The sequence below is a fragment of the Mustela lutreola genome, chromosome 12 (genome assembly GCF_030435805.1).
Source record: "Mustela lutreola isolate mMusLut2 chromosome 12, mMusLut2.pri, whole genome shotgun sequence".
Classification (NCBI taxonomy): domain Eukaryota; kingdom Metazoa; phylum Chordata; class Mammalia; order Carnivora; family Mustelidae; genus Mustela; species Mustela lutreola.
This window is the reverse complement of record NC_081301.1, coordinates 88524234-88551290: the sequence shown is the minus strand read 5'-3', so window position 1 is coordinate 88551290 and position 27057 is coordinate 88524234. Positions and strand designations below refer to the sequence as shown.

Genomic DNA, 27057 nt, shown 5'->3' with positions numbered 1-27057 from the left:
AAAATTCTTCCTTAGTGAGGTTGGCCAAGTCTCCTGAAATGAATATTTGTTCCAATTAGGTGTTCCAAAAAGCCTTCTTGCCTCAGATGACTCATTTTAAGAAAGGTATTTGTTGAAAATCCATCGTAGGCAGGAAAACGACATATTAATGGGTCCTGGTGCCAGGGTTCACCTACACCTCACAGGCCTGGAGGGCTCACCTCTCTGGTGCTTGCTCCTTCTTTCCTCGGTGTCTGTCCTACCTGGGACTGGCCGAGGGGGGGCGGCGCTATGCTGACAGGGCTTTGCTCCTGCTCTACCTGGTTATGCAACCCCGATCCGTGTCCACGGTCCAGGGCTCGGATGGCTGGCTTGTCAGCAAAAAACGTTTCAAAAATGTTAATTCGACAATGTTGGAGGGATGTTATTTCTAGAGCTAAATTCCTCAGGGAAAATGAGAAAAAGTTGTTGGAGGGAATCAGTTCTTCCATACTGCAAGTTACTTCCTTCCTGATGCTTTCTTCCCAAATAATTTCCCAATGCCTGGTGTACCCTGACATTTGGTCCAAATAAAATGCTGGAACACACTCCTACGATACAACTACCTCCAAACTCTGTATGAGAGGGTGTTTATTACAGAGAATCGGCATCTATTAGGGCATGAAACATTCAGGGCCTGCTGGAGCTCACTCCTCACACTGAATCATTTCATGATATAGATACTATTTTTTTTTTTCCTGGCATTTATAGCAAGCAACTCAGTTTATAACCTAAGGCATTTTCCATACTTCTAGGCAATGAATACTAGCTTCTTTTGAGTCTCAAAAGCACATAATTTAAGACAGGGGGGGAAAGGAGCTGAAGAATAGTTTCCATTGCAAGGAAAACACCATGCAGATGTTTGCCCTCTTGAATTCTGATGGCAAAATAGAGAATTGTTTATTTGTTCTGAAGTCAAACCCAAAGAATTTAGTTTTTACAGGCTGGGGCCTCGGGTAGGGGTGGGAGTAATGACATAATATTTTAATAATATTGAAATATTCACCACATGGCCCTAGGATTTTGATTCCCCAAATATAATTTAGATCTTTTTATACAGTTTTTGATCAAAATTTAGGATGTCAGATATCAATATGTGTCACAGAAAGGACATACCTGGAGAAACACCCAAGGACTACTTTGTGAAAATTGCGTATTCGCCTTCTGTAATTGTTATTTTTTTAATTTTCTTTCTCCGAGATGGCAAGCTAGGAATCGGTCCTCTATCTTGAGCCATTTATTGAGAACAAACAAATGAACTCAGAAAAGACGTGACCCAATTGAAGTTCAATACCTGACTTTGGTGTATGAGAATCATAAACTTGCTTACGGTCTATCTGGTCCGCAAACACTTCCCCATAAATCATCCAGTAGGGCATGTAGAAGATGTTCTTGGCCAGTTTCCATGATGGCTCCTCATTGGGAAAGAGAATGGCTTGCCTGGCGACCCCAAAACTCATCAGTACCACCAGCATAATGATGACAAAGTACATCATGTCTATCATCTGGAAGAGAGAAACAAAAGAAAATCCGTATAATTGAGTGTTCCTATGACACCAACAGTGATGGAAACCTTTGAAGGAGGTTCACTTTTGAATATATATCACTTTTGGGATATATACATAGACAGTTGTGTCCAAGTAAGAAAGAGAACACTTTCTTACTATTGAAGCAATGTCCGCAGAACTTATCAGTAACTCAAAACTCATTTTTAAAAAAGCACACATGGCATGGAACCCCATCATCTTTCATTGTAGTCTGTGCCACCTACTTAAGATTAGGCATGGAGTCACATGAAGCTCGGGTCTCTCTACGAATCCAGTACTAACTTTGTCTCTGTTCCTGGGAATGGCAAACGTCCTCCTAGGGTCTCTTTCTTCTTAGCAAAAGTGAAACTAGAAGAATTGAAATATTTCAAGAACAACTGCAGTGCTGTAAATCCCCTAAGCTGGAAAGGCTACTAAAGATTTCAAATGCTCAAGAAAATAATCATTTGCGAACAAAGCTAGCACAACCCAAATATCCATCTTATTCCTGTGGTCCACCTCATCACTTGGTATTCTACCACAAACCAGTCCCTCAGAGAACCATTCTTTCTGTACTTAACTCTCTTGTAGCATATCCTATCAGTTATGGAGGGTGTTTTTGTAGGCGACAGAATCAAGTTGCCTCATGGCTCATTTCTGTGTCTGCTGTTGAAATGTTGGATTTTCATCTTGACGTGTTTATAAAATTCTCTTGACTGCATTTGAGCACAATATCATCTCTTGTTCCTCTTGATTCCTTTCTTTTTTGCTTGTTTTCATGATACATATTATCTGGGATCTGTTTCTCATATGCCAAATTACTTTCCTTTTATCACCAAAAATAGATGGGGATATAATCACTATTATTTTGCCTGGCCAGAACCCATTGCCTCCTTCTTTTAGAAGCAGTTCCCACCCATTTTGGCCACAAAGATAGGTATCTTTTCCAGGCTAAGTTAATCATGGTAGCTCACCCTCCGGCAACGGCGATAGGACGTAGGCATGCGACATAAGATGGGCCAACCAGAATCCTATCTCTGGATTTTTTTCAACTGAAGCTGGGAGAGAGAAGCTCCCTTTCTTTTTCGGTAATGATATGAATTCAGAGTGGCTGAGGCTCCCACTAGTGAAACTGATCAGGAGTGAATGAAGCAGATATTCCAGACACACAGAGAGAGAGAGTTATGTCCTGACAGAGGTTGAGGGCCTGATTGAAGCAGCCCTTTAGGCCAGTTTCATTTTGCCCTTCTCTAAGTCAAAAGAGCCCTCCTGGGCTTAAGCTAGTTGGAGACTGGCTTCTACTCCTCACATCAAACCACCTAACACAAAAGATGACCTTCTCTTGGATATCAAACTTCCTGAAGGGATACCTACCCACAAAGAAACACTAATGATAATTTTATCAATGATAATAAAGGCTGTAAATTTGCTTTAAAAACTTATTTTGAAAGAATATATTCCACAGAGCCTGTTAATAGAATTAAAACACTAGAGCCTTCCTGTTTGCCTGAGGACACTGGGGGCTCAATATATTTTAGGTCAATTAATCAACCAACAAGGCAACTTCCAAAACCAGCTTTCAAGTATCATCTAATTTTGAGACTCAGTAAGAATCTCTCAAAACTTGACATTCATTCATATCTGTTCACTGTTTTTAGAAATATATGCGACTTAATTGGTTATTCCTTCCACAGCATAGCAGCCTCAGAATGCTCTTAAAAGAGTGAACAAGCCAGCTGTGTTGAAGCAGTTTCATAGGGAACAGAGGCCTGTTGCTTATCCTCTATTTTGTAAAATTCTTTCACTCCTCATTTACAAAAAGTTCTATCAATGAGAAAACACTAATGGGGCCTTCAAGTTGTATATTTGGCTTGACTAAAAGGTGAGTGGGAAGAGGAATGTATGTACTCATGAAATTTAGGAGCCAGTCTGACCCAAGAAAACAGCCAGTACACACAGCAACTGGTCTGATTTAATTTCCCAGGGCTGTTCTCATTCAGATTGAGTCTGCTCTCTACCCGCAGGGCCAAACAACCAAAGATGAGAAACATTCTTCCCACCCAACGTCATAGATCTCAAAAACCTATACCACACAAATACTGAAATCTGGTAGAGCGCAGAAACAGAACATTATTAGTAAAAACGGGGGACCTCTGTTTTTAAACTGTCCAGTTGGTTCAACATGAGGAGAGCTGATATTGTCTCATTCTTATAACTATTCGTTGGTTGCATTCTGTATAGGTGTTAGACCACCTGATTTTCATCTTGACTGTTCTGGTAAAAACAGCTTAGGTGGTTACGTGCAAGTTACTTAATCTTGGTTTTTCCCTCATTTTCAAAATGGGGATAATAAAGACTACAGCAATGCATATGAATTTTATAAGGATTAAATGTGATAACACGTGAAGCAATGTGGGTAGATCCCTGTAAATGTTCATGTATTGTTATTATTAGCACCGGATGGCCAGGCTGTGACGTCAGACCCACCCAAGCTGGAATCCTGCCTTTGTTCTTTGCCTAGTTTCAGTTTATCTAGGTACCAAATGAAGATACTAAAAGCCATTTCATGGGGTGGTAGTGACGATGACGTGTCTGACACGGTGTTTGGCACAGAGTAAATGAGAGCTATCATCGTTGGTTTTTTCCTGCATCATATAAGTGAGCTTAGTACTAGGCTTAGAGAATTCCACTGTGAAGTGGACTATGAAGGAAAGAGGTCAGGATCCCAGTAAGTGATTCTGGATTTAAAGATCAGTTGGAATCCTACTTGATCAAGTATTGTGTCCAGGTATCTTAGCAGCTGTCTGTCTATCCCTTACCACAGGGCACAGTGAGTTACTTGGCTGTTTAGTACCAAATAGGGACTCTCTAATGTTGAGGGGCTTTCAGAATAATCACATCTGGGCATATTTTGTTATGCATCCCACCTGGCAGTCCATCTGGCTCAATGATAAATTCTATGGGCATATTTTACCTCTCTGCTAGATGAGTGACTCAATTATTGAACTAAGTATCTGGGAAACTCCAGGAAAGAGAACAAAGCCACCAAATACACTCATTTTCTACTTATTCTTGACTGATAAGGGAAGTCATTCGTAAGTTGGAAGGTAGAGAAAATGCAGTACGTCTCTCTTGCTCACTCCATAGTAAGGGTTCATTCAAGTCAAAACTGGGGATAATTATGCCATTATTAAAATGATAGACGGGGATTTTACAATAAGCTAGCTGTTTTAGTGTGACTTTAGATATTTCAAGTATTTCAATGCCACCCAATGTTTTTAAAGTAATATACTTAGCTGGTTTGAGACCTCAGATCTTATTTACTGAAACAAAACAAGGCAACCAATCAGAAGAAACAAGCCATCAGATTATGTAATCGTCTATTGTAGTGGTTCTCAACACAGAGCAAGTGTGTCCCCAGAGTACATATGGCAATGCTGTTGTAAGTGTGTGTGTGTGTGTGTGTGTGTGTGTGTGCGTGTGTGTGTGTGTGTGCCTTCCCTACTGGTATTAGTGGGTAGAAGCCAATGATGCTTTTAAACACCCTAAGATGAACAGGATGGCCCCCATGACAACGAATCATCTAATCTGAAATATCAGTAGGGCCCAGGCTAAGAAAATTGAGCTTAATTTTGCAGCTGTTATAATTTTCACTCTCATTGGGTCCATTTGAAAATACATTTGAGAGTCTCAGGGAAGCTTGTCCTCTCTGTCCAGGAATTCATATGCCCGTGTATTTTTTAACATATAAATTGGGTGGAGGGTCCACCAATCCTTTCTTCTAAATATCTCCTGAAGACTCTAAGTTGAGAGGCTCTGCTTTTAGACATCCAAATCTTTACCACAATCCCAAATTCATTACTAAAACACAGAGAAGATTATATAACGGGCTGTGCAACGGAATAAGATATACATATTTTATCTAGTCAAAAATCCCAGTTGAATTGGGATTTGGTTTTGGGTAAATAAATCAGGTTTGTTGAATTCCAATTTTCCTCTCCAGAATGGGCTTGGTGATATATCCCCTAAGCAATATTGGTGTTATAGATTGCAAGCTTTTGTACAAAAGGGTTAAGAATAGAGCAGACTAACCATGCTCACCAATCCCCTGTCCCTCTTCGCCCCTTTTATTATACTTTAACATAAAGTGAACATAAATATAAGAGATGTCATTTATCATCTACCTACTATGGGCCAGACCCTATTAGCTATTTAGTATGTTCTTTCTAATCATCACAACAACCCTTGCAAGATATAACGTTGCATTTATTATAATTACTTTGAATGAATAAACTAAAGTCTTAAAGAGGTTAAATAAATTGCTCCAGGTCTCACAACCCCTTCCTTTTGGATTCAAATTCTTCTCTTTGCATGTGTTTGCCAGTGCTTCTGTAGGAAGAGACTTGGTTATTGAAGATTCATTTCAGTAGAGTTATACACGCACATAATGATAACAAATATTGATTTGCTGACCTAAGGTCAGCAGTGATGATGTATATAGTAAAACTTGACTGAGAATTATAAAGGACATCTATTGACTGAGGGTTGGTTTTCAACAGCTCCCAAGTAGAAGTGGAATGGAGGTTATCAGCACAGAGAATTTTCAGTAAGAGCTGTTTACCACGGTGGGAGGGAGGTATTTGGCTCTTCCACGAATGCCCTGTAAAGGTGAAGTAAGGGACACTTACTCAAATTCAACCTAATTGAACTCAGCAAAAATAGATTATATTTTCTTCCCTTTGCAGAGGGAAAGGCATTTTTCAAGCACTTCATGAAGAAGAAGAAGAAGAAGAAGAAGAAGAAGAGGAAGAGGAGGAAGAGGAGGAAGAAGAAGGAGGAGGAGGTGGAGAAGAAATGTTACAAATCCAGAAACCTGTTAAAAATTTGGAGTGGACACCCACTCCTCCTCCAAGATCCAGCGAAAATGTAACCTCCATGGGAAGCCTTCCCTGACCTACACTATCTTTTCTATGCTCCTTTATACTTTATAGGCCTCTCTATCACAGCATTCTCATACTGTATGGTAATTACTTCTCTTTCTCTTATCTTTGATCTCCGAGAATGAGCTCCTTTATATACCCAACTCCTACTCCAGTGCTTAGCACAAAATAGATGATCTGTGATTGTTTTTCAGTAAGTAAATGGGTGAGTGATGATTAATTTTCCAGTGATGGATACACATGTAGTCAAACTCCTAAACACTCACAAGGAATGAAAAAAAAAAAACAACAACACCCCCAGGGCCATTTCAGACCATCACGGCAAGCCCAAATGAATTATTTTCCTCTTCCTGTTATTGTCTCTGCAATAACTCCTCCTCTGCAAGTGTATCACATGGAATCAAAGGATCCTGCTTACCATTTTTCCAATCATCATTACATAGGGGCCCAAATACTTGTTCACGCCGAAGATGTCTAGTAGACGGATGTACCAATAAATGATGTTCACACAGTAGATGACCCTCCCATCACTCCTGAAGGGCTGGTCTTGGAGACGAAGGATCATTCCGACAGAGAACAAAAGGATGGCTATCAGGTCTGTGACATTCCAGTATTCCTGCAGCCACACCTTCACTTTCTGCAGCAACTTCCCTGGTTCCGACATTAGAATCTAAAAGACAGGAAAGAGAACGGGCTTAGGTCTGATTTCAGTCTAGGTTTTTGGTGCAGTTGGAAAATGCTTGGACTGTTAGTCGACATCCGTAGCTTGTTTTGTTTACCTGGGTCTACTTGGATATGTGCATGCTGTGAATACACAACCAAACTAAACTTAGGCCATGCAGAGACAAACATTCTGGACCCAAATATAAGCAAGAATTTTTCTCCTTTGGGTTGCCTTACTACCCTAAGACACGCATGAGGGTTTTACTATAAAATTACTGATTCCTAATACATTGTAAATCTCTTGAAATTCTGCTCCATCTTGGTGCCACCATTTTGAGTTCCTCAGATCCCCAGGGAGGACTCCTTCAGTCTTCTCGCCACATCCAGAGAATTGCATCAATATCACCTCTATTTCTAAATACGATCTGATCCAACCACTTCTCACCACTACCCACTGCTGCCACTCTATTCTAAGTCCTATCACGTCAACCAGATGATTGCAACAGCCTTCTAACCAGTATCTCTGCCACCAGGGATGCCCACCCTTCCTCAATCCATTCTCTGAGGAGCACACAGAATGATCTTTAAAAACTGAAGCCATGATCTGGGCGGCGATTACACAGTTGTACGGGTAGACAGAAAGCCATCAAGCTGGACCCTTACGAGTTGTTCATTTTCTTCAATAACAACAACAACAACAACAACAAAAAACTAAAGCAAATTGTGATAAGTGAATATTTAAATCACCCGATGGCTTCTAATAAAAACAGAGACAGATCCAAACTTCTTCCCGCGGCCTCATGTCACATTCCACCTTATTCTGGCCGTTCCACACCTGCAGACACAGTTCATTCTGTGTCTCCAGCATAGCAAGTTCATTCTATGCTCAGGATATTTGCACTTGTGCCTTCTCTTGGGCATTTTCTCCCAGATTTTTCTCCTCAAGGTCTCTGCTCTAATTTTCCCTTCTTAGGACTACTTCTTTGACTACCCTACCTGCAGGGGCCTCCCCATCCCCAAGTCAGTCCCTAACATACTACCCTTATGTTCCACTATACTAGCTTCTGCATGCATGTAAATATGCTGTATGTGTCTGTCTACCTATCAACCCCGCTAGACTGTAAACTCGGAAGACAGACCCTTGGTTCCCCAGGGCCTGTGACGTAACAGATTCTCAGTAAATGTTTGCTGACTGACTGCTACATGGACACGTCCTCACAGCAATTCTCCGCTCCCTCCTACATCACGGGCAGCTGGGGTGGGGGGAGGGGACCCTGACGGACCTTCAGTCTAGAGGGGCTCTTCTGCTGCCACACACAGGCTCTAGGAAAGGCACAGTGGGATGGTGGGAGTTGCCACCCCACCCACAGCACAACCTGCCAGCGGAGGCGGGGAGCCAGGAGGTTGGAGAGCTGGGCTACCTTCACTTAGCCTGGGGGTTTCCCCGGAGACTTCGGTCCCTTGCCGCCGTCATCCCCAGCCCCGCTTTCCCAGCTCCGGGACCTCCTCTCAAAGGAGAGGACAGCAAAGACGGGGGCAGGGCAGGTCGAATCTGCAGCTATTTATGGGACTCCTGTGTCTCCCTTTCATGGCTTACCTTGGCCTGAAATATTAAGGGAGGGAGGCCTTGGGACGAGGGGTTGGAGTGCTGCGCGAACCCCTGCGCCGGCGGCTGGCCTCCCGCTTCCCGCTCGGCCGCGCGCCATTCCCAACCCTAGCCCCGGGGTTCCTCCGACGGGAGCCGGTCGTCTGCGTCAGCGGCGGGGCGGGCGGGAGCGCGGACGGCTGCGCCCGGCGCCTGGAGCTTCTGCGTCGCCGCGCCGGCTGCGGGGCTCGGGAGTTTACATTGCTCGAGTTCCCAGGTCAAGCCGGTGACAACAGGCCGAGAACCACGGTCCTACCCATCGGGGATCCCCGCACCTGCCGCCGCCCCGGTGGCTTCTCACCCGGCGTCGTCTCCACGAGGAGAAACTCCGCGTGCGCGGGCGGGCGGGGGTGGGGTGGGGACGGGCCTTGACTTGGAGTTTTCTAACCTTGGGTCCACACCTTCCTTCAACTAACGGGTCAACACAGGGGCTGACAGCTTCATTTTTTAAACGGCAGCGATCTTTTTGTGAAATGTCAACGTAAACAACAAAGGGCAGGGCTGAGGGGCTGCTGGGAAACTGAAGCGCGAAGGCCCCAGAAGCTAAAGCTTCTCCGACGGGCTCTGAGGGGGCGTGGCGGCGGGAAGGGGCGTGGTCGCGGAGGGGGCGTGGCGGCGGGTCTCGGACCCGCGGTGCCCTCGCGGGGTTGCGGGGAGGAGGGTCTGGGCTGGAGGACGTCCGCCCGGGCGCGCTGTAAACAGTTCCGGGCCCTCGAGGGACCCCCGCGGCCCGTGCTGGTGACCGCGCGCAGAAGTATGCGGCGCTGGGAATGGGAGCGCCGCCTGTGAAGCCGCAAAGCCCCGCTTGTGTGTGGGGAGGCCGGGAAGCCTGCAGACTTTCCCACGTTTCCAGGATCGGGCGTGCCCGCGCGCTGCGGGAGACGCGGAGGCGGGACCTGTGGGGTCCTCGGCCTCGGGGCGCTCGGGCATCCTCGCTAGGACGGGTCCCGGGGCGCGGGGCGGGGGCGGCTGCCTCGCCAGGCCGAGGAGGAAAAGGCGGGACCGGGCAGGAAGGGGGTCCGCGCCTCCCTGTGCGCTGCCTCCTCCGAAGCCGGGCTCTTGGGCTGACCCCCTGCTGACCCGAGGCTGCAGAGCTCGGCCCCGTGCGCTGGTACATGCAGCCTCAGGAGAAATGGATATCCAGGCCGGGAGGTTCCTGGCAGCCCGCCTGCTTGGCAGCCTCTTCCAGAACAGTCCGTGGAGTACAGACTGCTCCCTGTCTTCTTCCAGTCTGGTCCCTGGAGGGATTCCAGTCTCCCAGCCCAAGTCTTTCCCTTTTCTGCTTATCATGGGGAAGGAATATGCATCAGGGCGTTAAATCACGGGAGGGGAGCTGGCGCTGAGCCGCCGCAGAGCCCGGACCAGTGAGGAGCAGCCCTCGGTTCTCAGAGAGCTGCACAAAGACCGCAGCAAATTTATTACAGTTGTTCAGTTCACAGATGGGAGGTCCGCGGCCCTGGTCAGGAAGTAGAAGGCATTGTGAATAGGAAGACCTAAGAGTAGACCACCAGCTAGAATAGGGCCAGGCGAGGCATCCATTAAAAAAAAAAAAAAAAATCCAGCTCACGAAAGGGACTAGTACACACCTCCAAACTCTCAGGATGGAGGAATGCCGATTAGAATTTAAGTATCCCCAAAGCAGTTTAAAGGCCAAAAGAAGGGCTCTAAATATATTGAGATTTTTTTTTTTTTAAATGATCCCAATATGATGGCGTCTAATAGATACTGCATCCCTTTTTTTCTGGAAGAGAACATCCGAGAGCTGTAACCTAAGATACTGAGCTTTTAACCTGTCTTGGTAACGAAGGCAAGGATGAATTTATGTATTTGTAGGAATCCTTTTTTTTTCCTGTGGAGCCTGATAACATTTTCCCACTCACTATAGTATAATGAGTAGGATTGTTCCGGAGCTCCTGAGGGTGCAGTGGACTTGACGAAGAGTAATTCTTCCGGAAGAGGCCTTGCCTGCTGACTCCAGGGGGAAATGCAGAAGAATCCTCACACAGGGCAAGCCCGCCTTCCCAGCCTAGGGAAGGGGAGTTCATGGGGCACGTTTAGCAGGGTTGCAGAGCCCTCTGGTGGACCGTTGCCTGAGCACATTCATTTTAGCAGCTCACATTCTGATGGCCCCGGGGGCTGGCTTTGACTTCAAGCAAGACCTGTGGGTGTGGGGTTATTATGCTGGTTCCTTTTGCAAGATGGGGATTGGGGAGCGGGGGAAGAGGGAGACCCACATCCTCAACCTGTAGGGCAAGAAGTCTCTCCATTTCACCTCCACAATGCCTAGAACTGGTGGAAAGGCTGGTGCCAAGCAGGTGCATAATAAATGTGGAGAAGGAAAAAACCAGAGGATGAATTAATGAAGGAATGCATAGTTCCTCCTCCCACAGCTGCTGAAACGCATTTGAAGAATACATAGGTATTGGATGACAGTGTCCAAAGAGACCCAGAGTAAAGGGTTGCAGCGGGAGTTAAAAGTGGAAAAATGGAACAATTTGAGAAGTCCTGTTTATAGAGTGGAGGAAAGAGAGGTGTCGACGGTATCAAAGACGGGGGAGGGTTTCTTGGGGCAAGAGCTCTGTGGGCAGAAGCTAGAGCAGACCCTGAGCATGCGCGGAGTGGCAACTGATAAACACACACTGTGATGCCTCCCCAGGTCAAGGCCTCCTCAGGGCCAAGTCCATGATTTCCACGGCAGCATTAGAGAATACAGTTTCTGGCTTCATTTGGCTCTCCGCAGCCACCTCTCCCTTCCACCCACAAGCGTAACTAACCACCCTCTTTCTCCCGTGTTCTCGTTTCTGAAAGCGGTTACCTCTCTCATCTTTTCTATTCCCAGGGTGAATATGTAGGAAATGACGATCCATTCCTGCGTGGAAGGCCAGCGCTCCATCTTCACCAACACGATGTAGTTGAAGAGCATCAGATACCCGATGTACGCCAGCTGCAAGGAAGCACAGAGAAGAGGGGGCGCTTGGGTTCCGAAGACCCAGGAGCCCCGCCCTTGGGACGGAAGGAGCCCACCCCGCAGGACGGAACAAGGTCAGCGAGCAGGACGTAGCATTCATGATGGAATTAACCTGAAAGCTTTCAACTGTCCAAAGAATTAAAAAAAAAAAGATGGTAATATCTGAAATCATGTGATGAGCTGTCTTCCTTTTGACCCTGATGCGTGAGTCTGGGTCCCAGTGCTCTGCTTACACCTCTGTATCCTGAAACATCATTTTGTTTTGCAATTACCCAGTTTCTTGTGTCTTTCTGGCTAAAAAGCAAACTGCTTCTCTCAGGGCTATTCTCTTTCCTGCCTGAGGCTCAGGTTCTTGACCGAGGACAACACAGTGGGTTTGAGCCTAACGGATGCCAGGTAGATTAAATGTCTGTAGGAAGGAAAGGAAGACACATACTATACTGGACTTGTAAACCAGTCAAACCAACGCAAAAACAGACTGGACTTGATCTCGAAGTCCCACTTGAATTATTTTCCGAGTTCATGTCTTCTTCTCTCTCTCTTTTTTTTCCCCCCTCCTACCTTAATGTGCTTGGCTTGGTGGGCCCCCAGGGGAGGGATTTATCTATTTTCCGTTGTACACCTCCCCACCCAACCCAAGCTGGGGTCTTCCTCCCTGGTTTCTGCTTCTTCAAAAGAAAACAAGAGAAGAGAAAGCGATTTATAGAAAGGAATGGGTCTGTGTATCCTACGGGGGCTTGGAGGGGGGTGTAATCCTCACAAGGCTTGAATCCTGTTTGAATCCCAATAGGACTGGCTGAACGGCTGGCTAGGTGTCCGAGGAAAACTCAGGGCTCAGGTTTGGTGACTGTCCCTGGAGCATTCAGTCAGGTCTCGATGAGTGGGTGGAGTGGAGGAAGGCCGGTGAGGTTCTCGCCCAGGGGGGCAAGGAACCTCTGGAGAAAAAGTCCCCCTTGGGGAAATGGTGTGTGAGCTCAGCCTTTTCTAGGTGACATTGCAAGCTAAGGCGCTTGCTGATTTGGGGGGCTTTGGGGCTGTGCGTGGGAACCGAGAGTGACTTCATTCCTATGGGCACTCTTCAGAGCCCACATAGCAAAGAATAGCACACAGTGTGGGCAAAAAGGTTGAGGCCTTAGAGGTACAGGGAGCCCTGGAGGCAGCTTAGTAGGTGGAGAAAGGTGATGCCTGGCTGGGAGAGGGAAGGGGAGCCAGCAGCCCTGCAGAGCTGGAGAAATACAGCATTCTCCGCTAATGGGGCCACACCCTCTCCCTTTCTCTCCTTTTTCAATAAAATGAATACACAGATTCGTAACAGGAGTCAAAGGTATTTTTAAAGACCCAATGACTTTGGTGCGTTTGCAGACACACCCTCTAATTCCTCACCTCTGGAGGTGAACAGATGTCAGAGCTCCTCGAGATTGAGTGCAGAAGCTGTGGGGAGGCCCGAGGGCAAGGAGGGCTCGTTCTCCACCCGTTGGACACGCTCTTGCACACCCACCCCCTTCTGGGCCTGTCATTCTATGCCACACCTCAGGTCCCACCCCTCCCCTTGGGGATTCTCAGCACCCTCTGCCCACCTCATCTGAGAAGTCTCCTCTCCTTGAAACCACACAGGATGCTGTTTAAAATGTAACTTGGTTCATGGGGTTCCTGTTTACCATTATACACTGGCATCCGCTCTGGTCCCTGGGAGTATTTCTCAAGACACAGTAGACTTTGACGGCTAAACTCTAAAACATATGCTGAGCCCCCTTCTAGCCTGAAATCCTTCTTTCTGGTTGCTTCTTTTTGTTTGTTGGAGCCCATTCCATTGCTTCAGGACAAACCAGTCTCCTTAACTGCCCTGGTGTTTATCGCCCAATGCACTGCAACACATTCCAAAGTATTATCTTCTCTTGGCACATGGAGGCCCGGTGACACCCACACCATTCTCCCAGAACCTCAGCATTTTATCATTTCACTCCTCCAACCTGCCTCTGACTCTGCCTCCAAATACAGGCCTAGCATATTCATTTGCTGGAAGGAATGTAGACACCTCAGTCAGTGAAAGTTGGATTTAAATCCTAGCTCGGGTCCTTCCAAGCTGTATCATTTTGGGTAAATCATGTCACCTGTCTGGGCCTCCATCCTGACCTGAGATGAGGTCTACTGACCTTACAGAGCTTTGGGAAGGACCGGGGGCGGGGGAAGGGGGAAAATGCATGTCTCTTTCCTGACAGTAGAGGCCCCATGAATGGTCGCTACTGTTATAATTTGCCTCTTTTTTCAAGAAAGTTCTATTTCTCTTGTCTCCTCTTGCCTCACTCCTTGCTTCCTTTGGATCCTGTTAACTAGCCATATCATTCCTTTTCTAAATTGCCCTGTTAACGTTCATGCTTCTTCCACGATCAGCCTGTTCTCGAAATCCCAGTTACTCTATGGTGTTTTTCTTTCCATAATCAGGCTACAATATAACATTTTGGGACAACTCTCAAAATACGAACTTCCAAAAATACGGTTTTAAATGTGTTTAAGTGGCACGACGGAGGACTGGCTGCTGTCTGGGAAGCAACCTATCTTAGAACTCACCAACACTCGTGAGTCTTGCCGCAGATTACCTTAACAGGACATGCTTTCATGTTGTGTGTGTGTGTGCGTGTGTAGACACGTCCACACATGGATTCTGTAAGCTTTCACAGGCTCTGTGTAGAACGTCAAAGCTTTGAATAGAAATTTAACCTTATGACTCTTATTGAAGTCAACGGGAATCCTATAAGGGTTTGTATGTTATTGGCTTCTATATTCTTTGTATCAATTTTCCATTGACAAGATGCCCAACTCCTGAACTATGTGATACAAGCACCAAAGCCCGCAGTAGGTCGGGTGGGGCCAGATTTTCCTACTGCTGCTGGAGAGTGGAGGGGACACGTGGCACTGAAGTGGAGGAAGGATTCTGTCCCTGCTGGAGGAGCCCGGAGCATGTCCCTTGTGCTCTGTCTTGGGTCCTCTTTCATAGCTTGAACTGGCATTCTCTCCACGGGGCAGTTGAAATGGCTTTCATCACAAACCAGGTCTGGAAGCCAGCTGGATCCTTGCCTCCTTTCTTCTGGGAACAGAAGAGGACCCAACCTGCTCTTCCAGAAGCTTGCTAAGAAATTAGAAGTGAGGTTATGCGGAAGTGAGGTGTGTCCTATCTTTGAGAAACTTGGGAGCTTAGAAGGGGATGTTTTTTGAAATCAGAGTGGGAAATACTCTTACGGAAAAGAACACAACTGAAAGCCATGGGGACATTTGATCTAAAGCTGAATTTTCCTCTTAAGCGTCTCTGGGGATTTCAAAACAGGGCACTCCTCATCTCCAGGTACTTCCTTGAGGCCTGGGCTTTGCAAATACATAAACATGGGTTTCTGAACGTCGTCGTGTAAATACAACCAAACAGGACTGGGTCTAGTCTAGTCTCTAGTCATCTAGTCTATAGTCAGCTGTGTGGGAGGGAGCTAGACACAGAAGCTCCCCTTCTCAGAGGCAGCTTCACGACCTGCCAACTAATGAGACAAGGAAAGCAGTGTGTCCCAAGCTTCCGGAACCACAGAACTCACGTGGGAAGCTTGTTAAACCTACAGCCTCCTCATCTCCTCCTTGGAGATTTGATTTAACGGGTCTGTGATGGGACTAGGATTTGCATGTCTAACAAGATTCTTTATCATCACAGAAGTTTGGGGAAATACTGGGCTAAAACCTGGGCCTCTGCCTAGAGCGGTGGTTCTTAACCCTGACTGCCCGTTACAACTACCCGGGAGCTGCAAAATACCTGGATGCTTGGGCTGTGCCCCAGACCAATGATGTCAGAATCGCTGAGAATAGAACCCAGGTGCCCTTAAAAAAATAGAGATTAAATGGAACCCAGGTACTGTTTTTTCTTTTTAAAGTACTCCAGGTGGTTCCAGTGTGTAGCCGAGGCTGAAAACCACTGTCCAGGGCATTGGTGACATAAAAGCATCCTTGGCTAAGAAACCACAGCCGAATAAATGGGGGCCAAGGGAATCAAAGAAATAAAGTTAATACTAAACAAAGATTAAGGGAAAAAGAGAAGTTTCGGAAGGATAAGAGAAGGGAGTCCTGTATTTGTAAAGGTGATAGATAATTCTTGATACTATGGCTCCTCTGGTTCCTTTATGCTTTAGACTTCCTAGATCAGGAAGTCTACAGCAAACTTCTTCTGTAAAGGACGAGAAAGTTAATTTTTGAGGCTTTGCAGGCCTGACAACCTTTATGGCAAGTAATTGACTCAACAGTTGTAGCACAAAGCAGCCAGATTATAGGTAAACAAATGAATTTGGTTCTGCTCCAAGAAAACTTTATTTATGGACACTGAAGTGTGAATTTCATATAGTTTTCATGTGTCATAAAGTGTTCTTCCTTCGATTTTATTTTCCATTCTTTAAAAATGTGAAAACCATTCTTAGCTTGCAGTTCACAATGATGCGCCTGGATTTGGGACTGGATTCAGCCTGTGGGAATGTAGCTTGCCAAGCCCTGTTCTAGGTGGAGACAACTGAGGGAGCCTGGTATGAGAAGAAAGACGGGAATGGGTATAAAATGCAGGAAAACCATTATCTTGATAAAACTGTTCGTATAGGGAAAGTCTATGTAAAGCACTCCTAACAGGGCTGCATAGTAGGTGTTCAAAGACAGATATTAACATTATTGAGTGGATGGGTGAATAAAAAACACTCTTGCTGTGCAGTGACTAGCCTCAGAATAAAAACAGTTACATTTCTATTGTGCTTCCGCGTTCCAAGCACTGTTCTAAGTGCTTTACATATTTTAACACATTTAATCTTTCCTAAATCCTACAAAGTAGGTACTATTATTATCCCCATCTTAAGGAATTTTTACTTCACTAAAAAAATCTGATAATTATATTTTGATGATACCCTCTTCCAAGATCTTAGTTGAAAGCAGTCATTTCCGACCCGACCCGTGGCAACGTCAGCCCATAAGAGGGAAAGGGGGGGACACGGGGCAAGGTCCGGAGACCTTGGTCACCCGGCTCCGGGGTTAGAGAACGCTGCTGACATCTAGTGGACAGAGGCCAAGGCTGCAGCTGAACGTGCGATTATGCCCAGGCCAGTCCTCCTCCACCAAGAATCACTCTGCCTAACGTGTTAATCGTGCTGAGGTTCCTAAAGCCTGATTGAAAGACAGCGTCAAGTGCAGAGGATACAGGACCATGCAGGACAGCTCCGCTGGTCAGCTGATCATCCTGGCCTCGCACTTGGATTTTCCTTTGCTGACTCAGGTGACTGGTGTGTAGCTGGTTGAGAAAGGCCAAAAATACAAATGCCCTCCGTCGTCTGGCACCGTGCCACTGTGGCTGGGGAGAAACAGAGCTGACCTGAGCCTGTGCTCACCTTCGGCTTAAAATACCATGAAACAGAGAAGTAGAAAGCCAACAGCTGAGCCATTTCGTCCATATCCAGAGGCTATTTCAGGGACGATCTTTATCTCTGGGCACTGAAGCATCCTTGCCCTGATTGTAGGTGACTGAGTGCTTTCTGCTGCCTGGTCTGGCATGTTGTTTAATTGTGTCTGAGCAAGAAAGGTTGTTTGATGACACTCCCCGGTTGGCAGTAGTCACACACTTAGGTTCCCCCCACCTCCACCCTTTAGTGGTGTTACTTCTGACACTCTGCTCGGTCCTTACCCTTCAGGTGTCCCCCAAACCCAGGACTGGCATCGAAAACGGGCAACTCTGATCCAGCGCTCATCCAACCAGAACACAGAAGCGTTTTAGAAAATGACATCTATTTTCCTGCTAGACTAGACTCATACTCATCTCACCTCTATTTCTGTTAGTTCTCACTTTTACCATTTCCTTTATTTTCTGCAAGGAGGAGAAATGCAGACGCTGTGGAAGCTGCCTCGCACACTCCCCACGTCTTGCAGAACCCCTGGGAAAAGCTCTCATTCCTGCCTGTATGATCCTTCCACTGTGGGACTCAGAGGAAGCTGCGTACGTGTACGCAAACCTGACCTTGGCTCTCTGCGGTCACCTGTGAGCAAGAAGAAAAAGGAAGATGCTTACGGTGTAGAACCAGAACTTCACGATGGGTGCGTTGTAGAATTCATAGATTTTTCTGCCCAGGGGGATCAACCTGTGTCTGCTCTGAACTTCCTCTTCATCCTTCTTTCTGGAAGACTCCCCGTTGTTGCGTCCCAACATTGCCTACAGTGGAAGAGAATCAATACCATCACGGCAGGGCCCCGGAAAGCAGGTAGTTCAATGTGCTCATTTTACCAAGCAAGCATGCATGCTCACAGAGCTGGAGGGTGTTGTCCCGGGTCCCTAGAGATTCAGACGTTGTGCCTTTCCTAAGTGTGCATTTGCATTATATATAGGTTTTGGCCCAGGATGGAAGACTTAGGGAGAGCTCTTGATTATTCTCTTTTCTTCTACCCTGGGAGCTCTGAAAGATGTCCGTGATGGAAGATACCCAGGGTTCTGACAGGGAGAAGTTCAGGCATCTTTCTTTTACTTCCACCCCACTCCCCATACATGTAATGAGACAGGCGAATCTGGATTCGAATTCTGTCTTCACTCAGGCTAACGACCCTTAAGTAAAAAATACATTGGACCAGTAATACCTAACTTACCCAAAGGTTACGAAGTGTTTCAGAGGCTAAGTTATCTGAAATGCCTGGAGCTTAGTTAGGTTAGAAACATCTCTACCCTGAAGCATAAACCTTGGCTCCTTGTTTTCAGACCCCATAAATCCTGCATTCCTGCTGGTATTAGTTTCGTGGCAACTCCTAGGTACACGGCCTTCCTCTGGGTGGGACAGTCCACCAAGTGGGACTCGGAGAAGCAGGGCCTGACCTGGAGAGGCCTTGTCTCCAAGCTACTGGAAGTTTCTTTACAAATAGAGTTGTTTTCTTCTCACTCATGGCAACGGCAGCAGCAAAAACAGTCATTAAACAGCACACAAAAAGGCAGAATTTGAGAAAAGGCAGATGCATGCCTGTCTGGGCAGCAAGTGACAGGATGAGTGTCCCAAAGAGGGTTGGAGATCCTGCTGGCGAAGAGTACCAGACTTTGGGTCACTCAGAAGGAGGACTGAGTCCTCTCTTGGCTACGTAGCACCCATGGCACCTTGGGAAAAGCTTTCTGAATCTTAGTTTCTTTATCTTAAATTGGAGGTAATAATAGCATCTTTTATAGGATTGGTCTATAAATCAATAAGCATCTGTCCTCTTAATAAGAGCTCAGTACATTCCAGCTGGTGTTTACAACGAACTGAGACTTTCTTGGGTACTCTTGACTGAAAGGACCTAGTTGGGAATCTCTCACCAGAAAAAGGAAAAGTATTATCAGGGTCTAATATAACATAATTTATCGGCTTCTTTCCTTCCTTTCTTCCAGTATCTCTCCTTTTCTCCCTTCCTTCCTTCCTTCCGCGCTCTCTCTCTCTCTCTCTCTTTCAGTTCCATGCCCAGCCTGGAACCCAACATGGGGCCCAAACTCACAGCCCTGAGATGAAGACCTGAGCCGAGACCAAGAATTGGATGTTTAACTGATTGAGTCACCCAGGTGTGCTGGCTTTAACTCTCTCAATATTATTCTAAGGAAAGCTTACTTCTATAATATTTGGTAAATGACATTTTAATTTTATTTGTATTTTTAATTATTTATGTTATTTAAATTTAATTAATTAACATATAGTATATTGTTAGTTTCAGAGGTAAAGTTCAGTGATTCATCAGTTGCACATAACACTCCGTGCTCATTCGAGTCAGGGCCCTCCCTAATGCCCATCCCCCAGTTACCCCATCCACTACCTGCCTTCCCCCCAGCAACCTTCAGTTGGTTCCCTAGAGTTAAGAGTCTCTTATGGTTTGCCTCCCTCTCTGTTTTTGTCTTATTTTGTTTTTTCTTCCCTTCTCCTGGATCCTCTGTCTTTTTTCTTAAATTCCACATATGATGAATGACATGAAATGAGTGAATGAAAAAGACAAATGTGATACTTTTCTTTTTCTGACTGACTTATTTCACTTAGAATAATACCCTCTACTTCCATCTATATCATTGCAAAAGACTTTTTTTTTTTTTTTTTTGAGGGAAATGAGATTTTTTTTTTTTTTTTAAAGATTTTATTTATTTATTTGACAGAGAGAAATCACAAGTAGTCGGAGAGGCAGGCAGAGAGAGAGGGAAGCAGGCTCCTGGCTGAGCAGAGAGCCCGATGCGGGACTCGATCCCAGGACCCTGAGATCATGACCTGAGCCGAAGGCAGCGGCTTAACCCACTGAGCCACCCAGGCGTCCCGGAAATGAGATTTTTATTAAATGTGATAACAGGGCAAATCCTTCTAACTGCTCAGAGACTGACAAGGATTTGGGACAAGAAAAAGGACTGGGATTATAGAAATTATTATAATTATATTATAGAAATAATTTGTTTATCTTGAATTTGAGAACCAGATAATGTTGGTTTCAAACCACCTTACTCAAGACATACATATATAAATTTCAACTACTTTTGTCATTGCCTCAACTATCTTCCTACTCACATACATAACAATAAATGATAAACCTGTAATCTGTGGGATTTCTGGAGAAGGTAACGAGGTAACTTCTACTTCTGTCTTGGACTCTCTGGCTAGAAGGTTGCCTTGACTTAATGAATAGATAAGATCCCATTTGATGGCCTATCCAAGCCTTCATTTGGTCAGTGATCTGGGTTAGCCTTCACGATGGAGAGAGCACGTCAGACTTCTATAAATATTGACCTCAAGAAACTCTGATGTTCCATGATATTTATCCATCTATAATTTATAATTTATGTAACATAATTATCCTGCCTCTGTTCTACTTCTTTATCTGCTCAACAGTATAGTACTATTTGGAGACATAATAGAACTTTAGCAAAGGCACCTTGGGGACTTTTAGGTGTCTTGGAGAATGACATCTTGGGGTAACCTCTAGGGACAGTGGCTTCCCTCAACCGAGTTGAAACAATGCCCTGGGTCCATGGACAGGCTGGGACTTTAGTAGGCAGAGTGCAAAAACACTTATCCGGCAATGCAGGTAACACAAAAATAAAAATACCACAGCCGGCCTGGCCTTTATTATTCCAATAATTCCCAAGTGAAAGCTTTTTTAAAACGCCTTTCTTTCATGAATGGAAGGAAAGCATTTTCCAAAACTCCATTAATTCTAGCCTAAGCAGCTCAAGTGACTGATTTTCTTGATTTCTCTTCCCAGTAGCCAAACATGTCCTTGGACTCCATTCCTTCAGCGGAATGTAATAGGGTCAAATACAGGCAAAATGGCACAATATGGATTGGAGAATTTTTTGCTGGCTGGACACAGATGTCAGGTCCGGGAAGGATCTCTGAAAGGCTACAGGGATGAAACTGAGACTCATGCTCGTGTATAATTTTGGAAGGGCCAGGGAAAACGTCCCAGTCCAAGAAAGGAGATGTTTGGCTTAACACAGAAGTCCAGATAGCGTTCCTATGAGAAGAGTGGAGGTATCAACAGGCGGCAATCCTCAACCCTCCCCGGGCTGAGACAAGAACAGAGATCCAGCAGTCACAGAATTGTCCTTGGGGTCAGAGGGAGCTCCAGCTTGAAGACAGCTGCTGTTCAGCCCTGACTTTACCAGCCCACAAGTCCCTTCTTCCGTTCCTCCTAGCTCTTTCTGCCTGCAGGGGAGAAGGCCAGGCAGTGCTCCTCATGGTCTGGCTTTGACTTGGGTATACAACAGTGGGGCCGACTCTCTGGGAACCAGACTTTGGTCCAGGCCCTCAAAGTTCTACCCAGAGCAGGAGAAGGGAGCTGCTTCCGTTGTTTTCTTGCTCGAGACCCAACCACAAAGAATGCTGATCTAGCACTTGGCTGCCTTCATAGGCTCCTTTCTTGGGCTCCAAGGTCATGTCATCCTTGAAGCAGGAGGCCCATGCATTATTTTTGGATTCTTTCTGCTATATGGTAGACCGAACCTGAATCCCTACATTTGAGACTAAGAAGAAATTCTCTGCATCCTTGAGCCTATAGGCCTCCAATCATGGCCGATGGGATCTCTATACCTGGGTTCTAATCCTGGCCTTGCAACTAGTTAGCTGGGTAACCTTGGGCAACGTAACTTCTCTGAGTCTCAGCTTTCTCATCTGTAAGATAGGATAATAACAGTATCTACCTCCTGGGATGGCTGGGAGGATTCCAGGAGTAGGCGCGCATCAAACATTTGTCACTGTGATCACAATATTTGCAAACATTTATCAAGGCTGACTGTGTACCAGGCCCTGGTCTAGAGAATTTACATGTGTGGTTCTTAGACTGAAAAACTACCTGTGAGCTGGACAATGTTCTTATTCCCATGTTAGAGGTGAAGCAGCCATGACCCAGGTCCCACAGTGCATAGGTGCTGGGGCAGGATTCTGGGTCCAGGCTGTACACTCTTTGCCCCTCTACTGAAGTATTCGGTAAAGACTTGGCACCATGACTACTACTGTTTCTGTTAATGACTAAAACATCGTTCCCTCTCCTTGAGGGATTTAGAGGCCACCATTATGGTAAGTAAGCTCTTTAGGGAGACGGTCTTTTGATCCTATCACAGAGGCAAGCGGACCCATCCACTCGTTTTTATAAGAATCCTGAAATGAGGGCTGCCTGGATGGCTCAGTGGGTTAAAGCTTCTGCCTTCGGCTCAGGTCATGATCTCAGGGTCCTGGGATTGAGCCCCGCATTGGGCTGTCTGCTCAACAGGGAGCCTGCTTTCTCCTCTCTCTCTGCCTGCCTCTGCCTACTTGTGATCTCTGTCTGTCAAATAAATAAATAAATAATCCCAAAAAAAAAAAAGAATCCCGAAATGGAAAACAAACTTTCTTTCTTTCTTTCTTTTTTTTTTTAAACTCTGTGAGTCAAAAACTGTGAATGATTAATCCATCAAAAGAGTGGTCAGATGCCTATGCCCTGCTGTACTTGGGGTTGGAACTGTTCCCTTTAGGAAGGAAATATTGTTGATCTGGAAGAAAAATTATTCACAGGGCGGTCCCACTAGGCTCATAATGCAAAGGGCCTTTTGTCACCCGAGCAAAACCCATTTTTGTTTTCTCTCTTTACAGGTTTTTTGGGTCGTCACAGTCATGGTGGGGGAGGGCGGGGGATATCAAGGAAGTCCTACGGAGTTGTTACTTGCTGTCTCCAAAACTCTGAAGCGCTGCCTGTCCCTCTAACGGCAGGTGATATTTTTAGACTTTGGATACAATCCAGTAGCAGTCACGCTGCTCCGGCGGGGGCTGCAGGAAGCCGTCCCATGCCCAGCTGCCCTGTTCCCCCTGCAGAACAAAGCAGCCACTTTCTATAATTATACCAGGGAGAGCTAATAAAAGCCTTCCATACAAACCTCAAAATTCAATTAGTCCTGCATTTGTGGGCCTGACCCTGGAGACAAAAAGGCGGAGCATCTGATCACCTGCACGGCTCCAGCCCAGGGAAGCTGGCTGCTCCCATCGCATCGATGCCTCTGCCTCCCTCATAGGCTCTGTGCCACCTCGCCTGCTTGTGTATAAAGCATTGTCCGTTTGGAAAGCTGAAGGTGCCTTGCTTTTCAGTTCTCCTGGGTGGCCCTGTGCCACTGACTCTGACTGAAGGATTTTGCACAGAAGCGGACATCAGTGCACAGAGAAGACCCTTCTGTAATACCTGGGTCTGCATCCTTCAAGGAAACCCCTGGTTGGAGGGGGAGCTTGGGAGTGACTGAGTCTTAAGCCATCTTAAATCTTAAGCCTTAAGTCTATGGTTGAAGGGGTTTGGGGTTGCTGCCCGTGGACCATGACTGTGTGGTTTTCCTTACTGTCAATTCCATGTCCTCTTCATCTTTTTCCTTTGTGGGCTTCTCTGGCTCTTCCGGCTCCTTCTCTTGAAGGTGGATTTCCTGGGCCTGAGACATGTAGGGCATGTCGTCTTTGTTCTTGAACTCCAAGCTGAGAATTGAAGGAGGAAGTAGAATTCCCAGAATTACCTAAAGTAATAATAATGATAATAATAATAATCACATTTAAAGGATTAAGATTAGGGCGGTTTTTTGTTTGTTTTTCTTTTTTAGAATCAGAGGGCCTAGGGTGGGGGAGTGTGTATATGTGTGTGTGTGCACGTGTGCATGTGTGCACTGTGTGTGCCCTGAGCAAGGACCTCCATATGTTACTGCTCAGGGGGTCACTCTTGCCTGTCTGAGAATCTGTCATACACGGCAGGAGCTCAGCCCGAGGTTGGAGAAACAGTATCCTGCCCAAATACATCTTACCCAGTTAACACCCACTTGGCATGGGGGAAACCCAGGAAAATGCCAGAACCTGCCCAAGGCCACATTGGGAAAGAATTCAGATTTTCCTTTAGCCATCAGCACTTGGTTTTGCAAAATCAATTCCTACATATGTCCCCTGGCTTTTATCTGCTCACACGTCAAATGGAGGCGATTATGCATCATCTGGTTATCTCTGTAAAAGAAGGCTGTCCCCAGTTGACCTTGAGGAAGTCCATGTGGGAAAGCATGTTTTTATTCCAGAGTACTTGCCTGACATTTGCTACTATAGCACAGAAATACACACACACACACACACACACACACACACTAGCGGGCTCCTTATTCACCATGAGGAACCAGGGTGCTCAGCACTGTGATCCTCTCAGGTATAAAGGACATGGTTCCACCTCCATGTGACGATAATAAATCCATGGGCCCTTCTCCCGAGGGGACGATCTCATTCTGCCTTTGAATGATAATCCGGGCATGTGACTTGGGTTCCCCCGATCTTCTCCAGCCTCTCCTCTCAAACACTAAGCTGGTTCTGCTGTATGAAACTTCTGAATACAAGTGTCCTTGGAGAAGCCGCACCAAGGGAGGGGCTCACAGAGATCCCAAGCAGTAAGTGAAAGTGATCCTCAAGTAATGAGGCAAGGACAGCCTGTGCTTGAATGCCCACAGGGACTCGGGAGCAGCCAAGGGAAAAGGGAAGGAGGTGGCCCTGAGGTCGGGGTGACTGGCAGGCCTAGGAAGGCTCAGGTGGCTGGCTGGCAGCCTTCAGGGGACATGACACCCCGTCCTCGGAGCAGAGAGCCAGGCTTGGCAGTCGCTAGCGGTGTGGCTATGAAGCACCCATGACCCACGTCATGGAGCCCTTCTGTGACTCTGGGCCAAGAGCCCGTGGGAAGGGTGGTGTGGGGGAGGGGTGCTGGTCCATCAGGGTGGCTTCTGGAATGCTTGGTCTGGTGGCCCTTCTGCTTGGCCCTGACCTCAGGGTTACCCAGACCACGTAGCTCCAGGTACGTGTGAGCCTGACTTCCGCTGTCCCAGCCACAAACTCTCGACCAAGAAAGCATTTGAAAACATTCTTTCCATCTCACCCTCCCATTTTTTCTTTGTACGTCTTTCAGTTTAAGGACTTCCTTGTGAAACACTAAGGAAACCATAAGAAGCGAAGCCATGTGTCGCCCCATGTCTTGTACTTTACAGCCCAGAGGTAACTGCTACAAACAACGGACAGTAAATCCTTCCTCGTTTCTTAACGAAATCATAGACAGATATAACTAGGCATGTACATGCTTAAAAAAACCACAGACGGACTCAGACTTTATATAACTGGTCTACCACTTGTTCCTCTTCCACTTATGAATAGATCGCACTGAGATGGCAACATCTTTACCTATAAATCCGTCTCTTTTTGATTTCTGTTTAAAACGTTTCTCAAGCACAGCTGCTAAGAGCCAGGGTCCCTATGACACGGTGCAAAAGACGGCCGAGGCACTGGGGCGTGGGCAGCCAGGACAGGTTGCCTGGTGAGGGGTTCCTGGTACAGCACGGCTTGTGCCAGAGCGAACGGCACTTCCTATAGCACCTCTGTGGGCCCATCACCTCCGGATCTTTTGCAAAATACTAACGTCTGGGCATGCCGTCTCTAGAAGTTCTGACTTAGCAGAATTTGGGGTAGGCCCTAGTCTCTATGTGAAAACAACAACAACCCACTATAGAAAAGATTCTGGTACATAGCTGGAGCTTGAAGTCACCCTCCTGAGACCAGAGAAAGCCCTGTCCCGCCGCAGACTTGACTTGGCGAGCTCCAAACCAGCCCTCCACACCTCCCAGCCAGCTGGCCCTTCGCGGCGCGCTGACCTTGAGGCCGGAGTTCTTGCGCATGCGCAGCCGGCCCATCCACATGTCCGTGAGCAGCATCTGGCTGCACGTGTGCGCGATGAAGTCGCGGTGCTTGGCCGCCACGGCGAGCTGCAGGCAGGTGGCATTGCTCCAGTTCTTCAGCTCGTACGTCAGCAGCTTCATGGCCAGCTGTTCATCCTGCTTGTAGGACTGGTCGAGGAGCTCCACAGCCAGCTGGCCGAAGTCCCTGGAAGACAGAATGCGAGGGGGTGTCTTTTGGCCATCTTGGAGACTTACATGATGGAAGCAGGGACCTGGGGGCCAAGCCACAGGAGGTGGTTACTGGGTGGCCTCGTTGTCTCTCATAGGGTCTGGTCTGTTCCTTCGCTCATCTAGCTAACGTCGATTAAGCATCTACTATGTGCTGGGGGCGTAAGTCAAGCAGGCGGTTGTTCTGGTCCTCAAGGCTCTGGATGGGGGAGGTAGACTGAAAAAAGCAACAATCAGAGTACAGTAGGTCTTCTTAAATGGGACAGGCCTCAGTTCCTGTTGGAGCCCTATCAACCCTGAGGGTGTGATCTTGGGCAAGTTACTTAATTCTCCGAGAGGATGAAATACAATCTATGTATCTTGCATACTTCTCTATCTAGCACTGTGTGCCACAAATGTTAATTATTCACGTCCACCCTCTTTGTGTGTACCATGGAGGCGATACTACCCACGCTTAAAGGTTTAGGTAGCTCAGACCCTCCTGTATCTGAGGCCCCTGCTGGGCTGGCCAACCTGGAGTTGTGGTTCAGCTCCTGGGAGATGTCGTCAACCATGTCATTCTCTGAAGCCTCATGAGCCATGGCTTTGCAAAGTTTACAGGCCACCAGGGCCTTGGCCATGGCCTCCTCGCCGTGCTGCCAGAAGAACAGGGCCATCTTCTGTCTCTTCATCAGGACGGCCCACACCATCAGCTCGTGGAAAGGGAAAGGGAAGTGGTTGATCTCAGGGTCGTCCAAGTCAATGTCCACCTCTTCTTCTCTCTTCTTGGTGGTCTTTCTTCCTCGCCTCAGGGGGACATCATCCTATAATTTTAGAGAAAAAAACACAGAGGTGGAGTTAGAAACGAACCAGTTACATTTATTAAATAGTTCTTTGTTGTATACCTCCTA

The 27057-nt window shown here is 46.6% G+C and overlaps 1 protein-coding gene across 10 annotated transcripts in view; it reads right to left on the bottom strand.

Annotated features, from left to right (window-relative positions):
- TRPM3 (transient receptor potential cation channel subfamily M member 3) overlaps positions 1-27057 on the bottom strand; it is a 489615-nt gene that overhangs the window by 52166 nt on the left and 410392 nt on the right. For 5 of the 10 annotated variants that reach the window (XM_059143480.1, XM_059143482.1, XM_059143484.1 and 2 more), the window contains 7 exons: positions 26681-26970; positions 25916-26144; positions 23600-23767; positions 17828-17968; positions 11608-11736; positions 6903-7154; positions 1313-1523 (listed from right to left, as the gene is read on the bottom strand). In XM_059143480.1, the coding sequence (XP_058999463.1) occupies positions 1313-1523; positions 6903-7154; positions 11608-11736; positions 17828-17968; positions 23600-23767; positions 25916-26144; positions 26681-26970 (1420 nt within the window). The remainder of the gene's footprint in view (positions 1-1312; positions 1524-6902; positions 7155-11607; positions 11737-17827; positions 17969-23599; positions 23768-25915; positions 26145-26680; positions 26971-27057) is intronic. The other 5 variants (XM_059143481.1, XM_059143483.1, XM_059143485.1 and 2 more) reach the window with 1 other exon arrangement.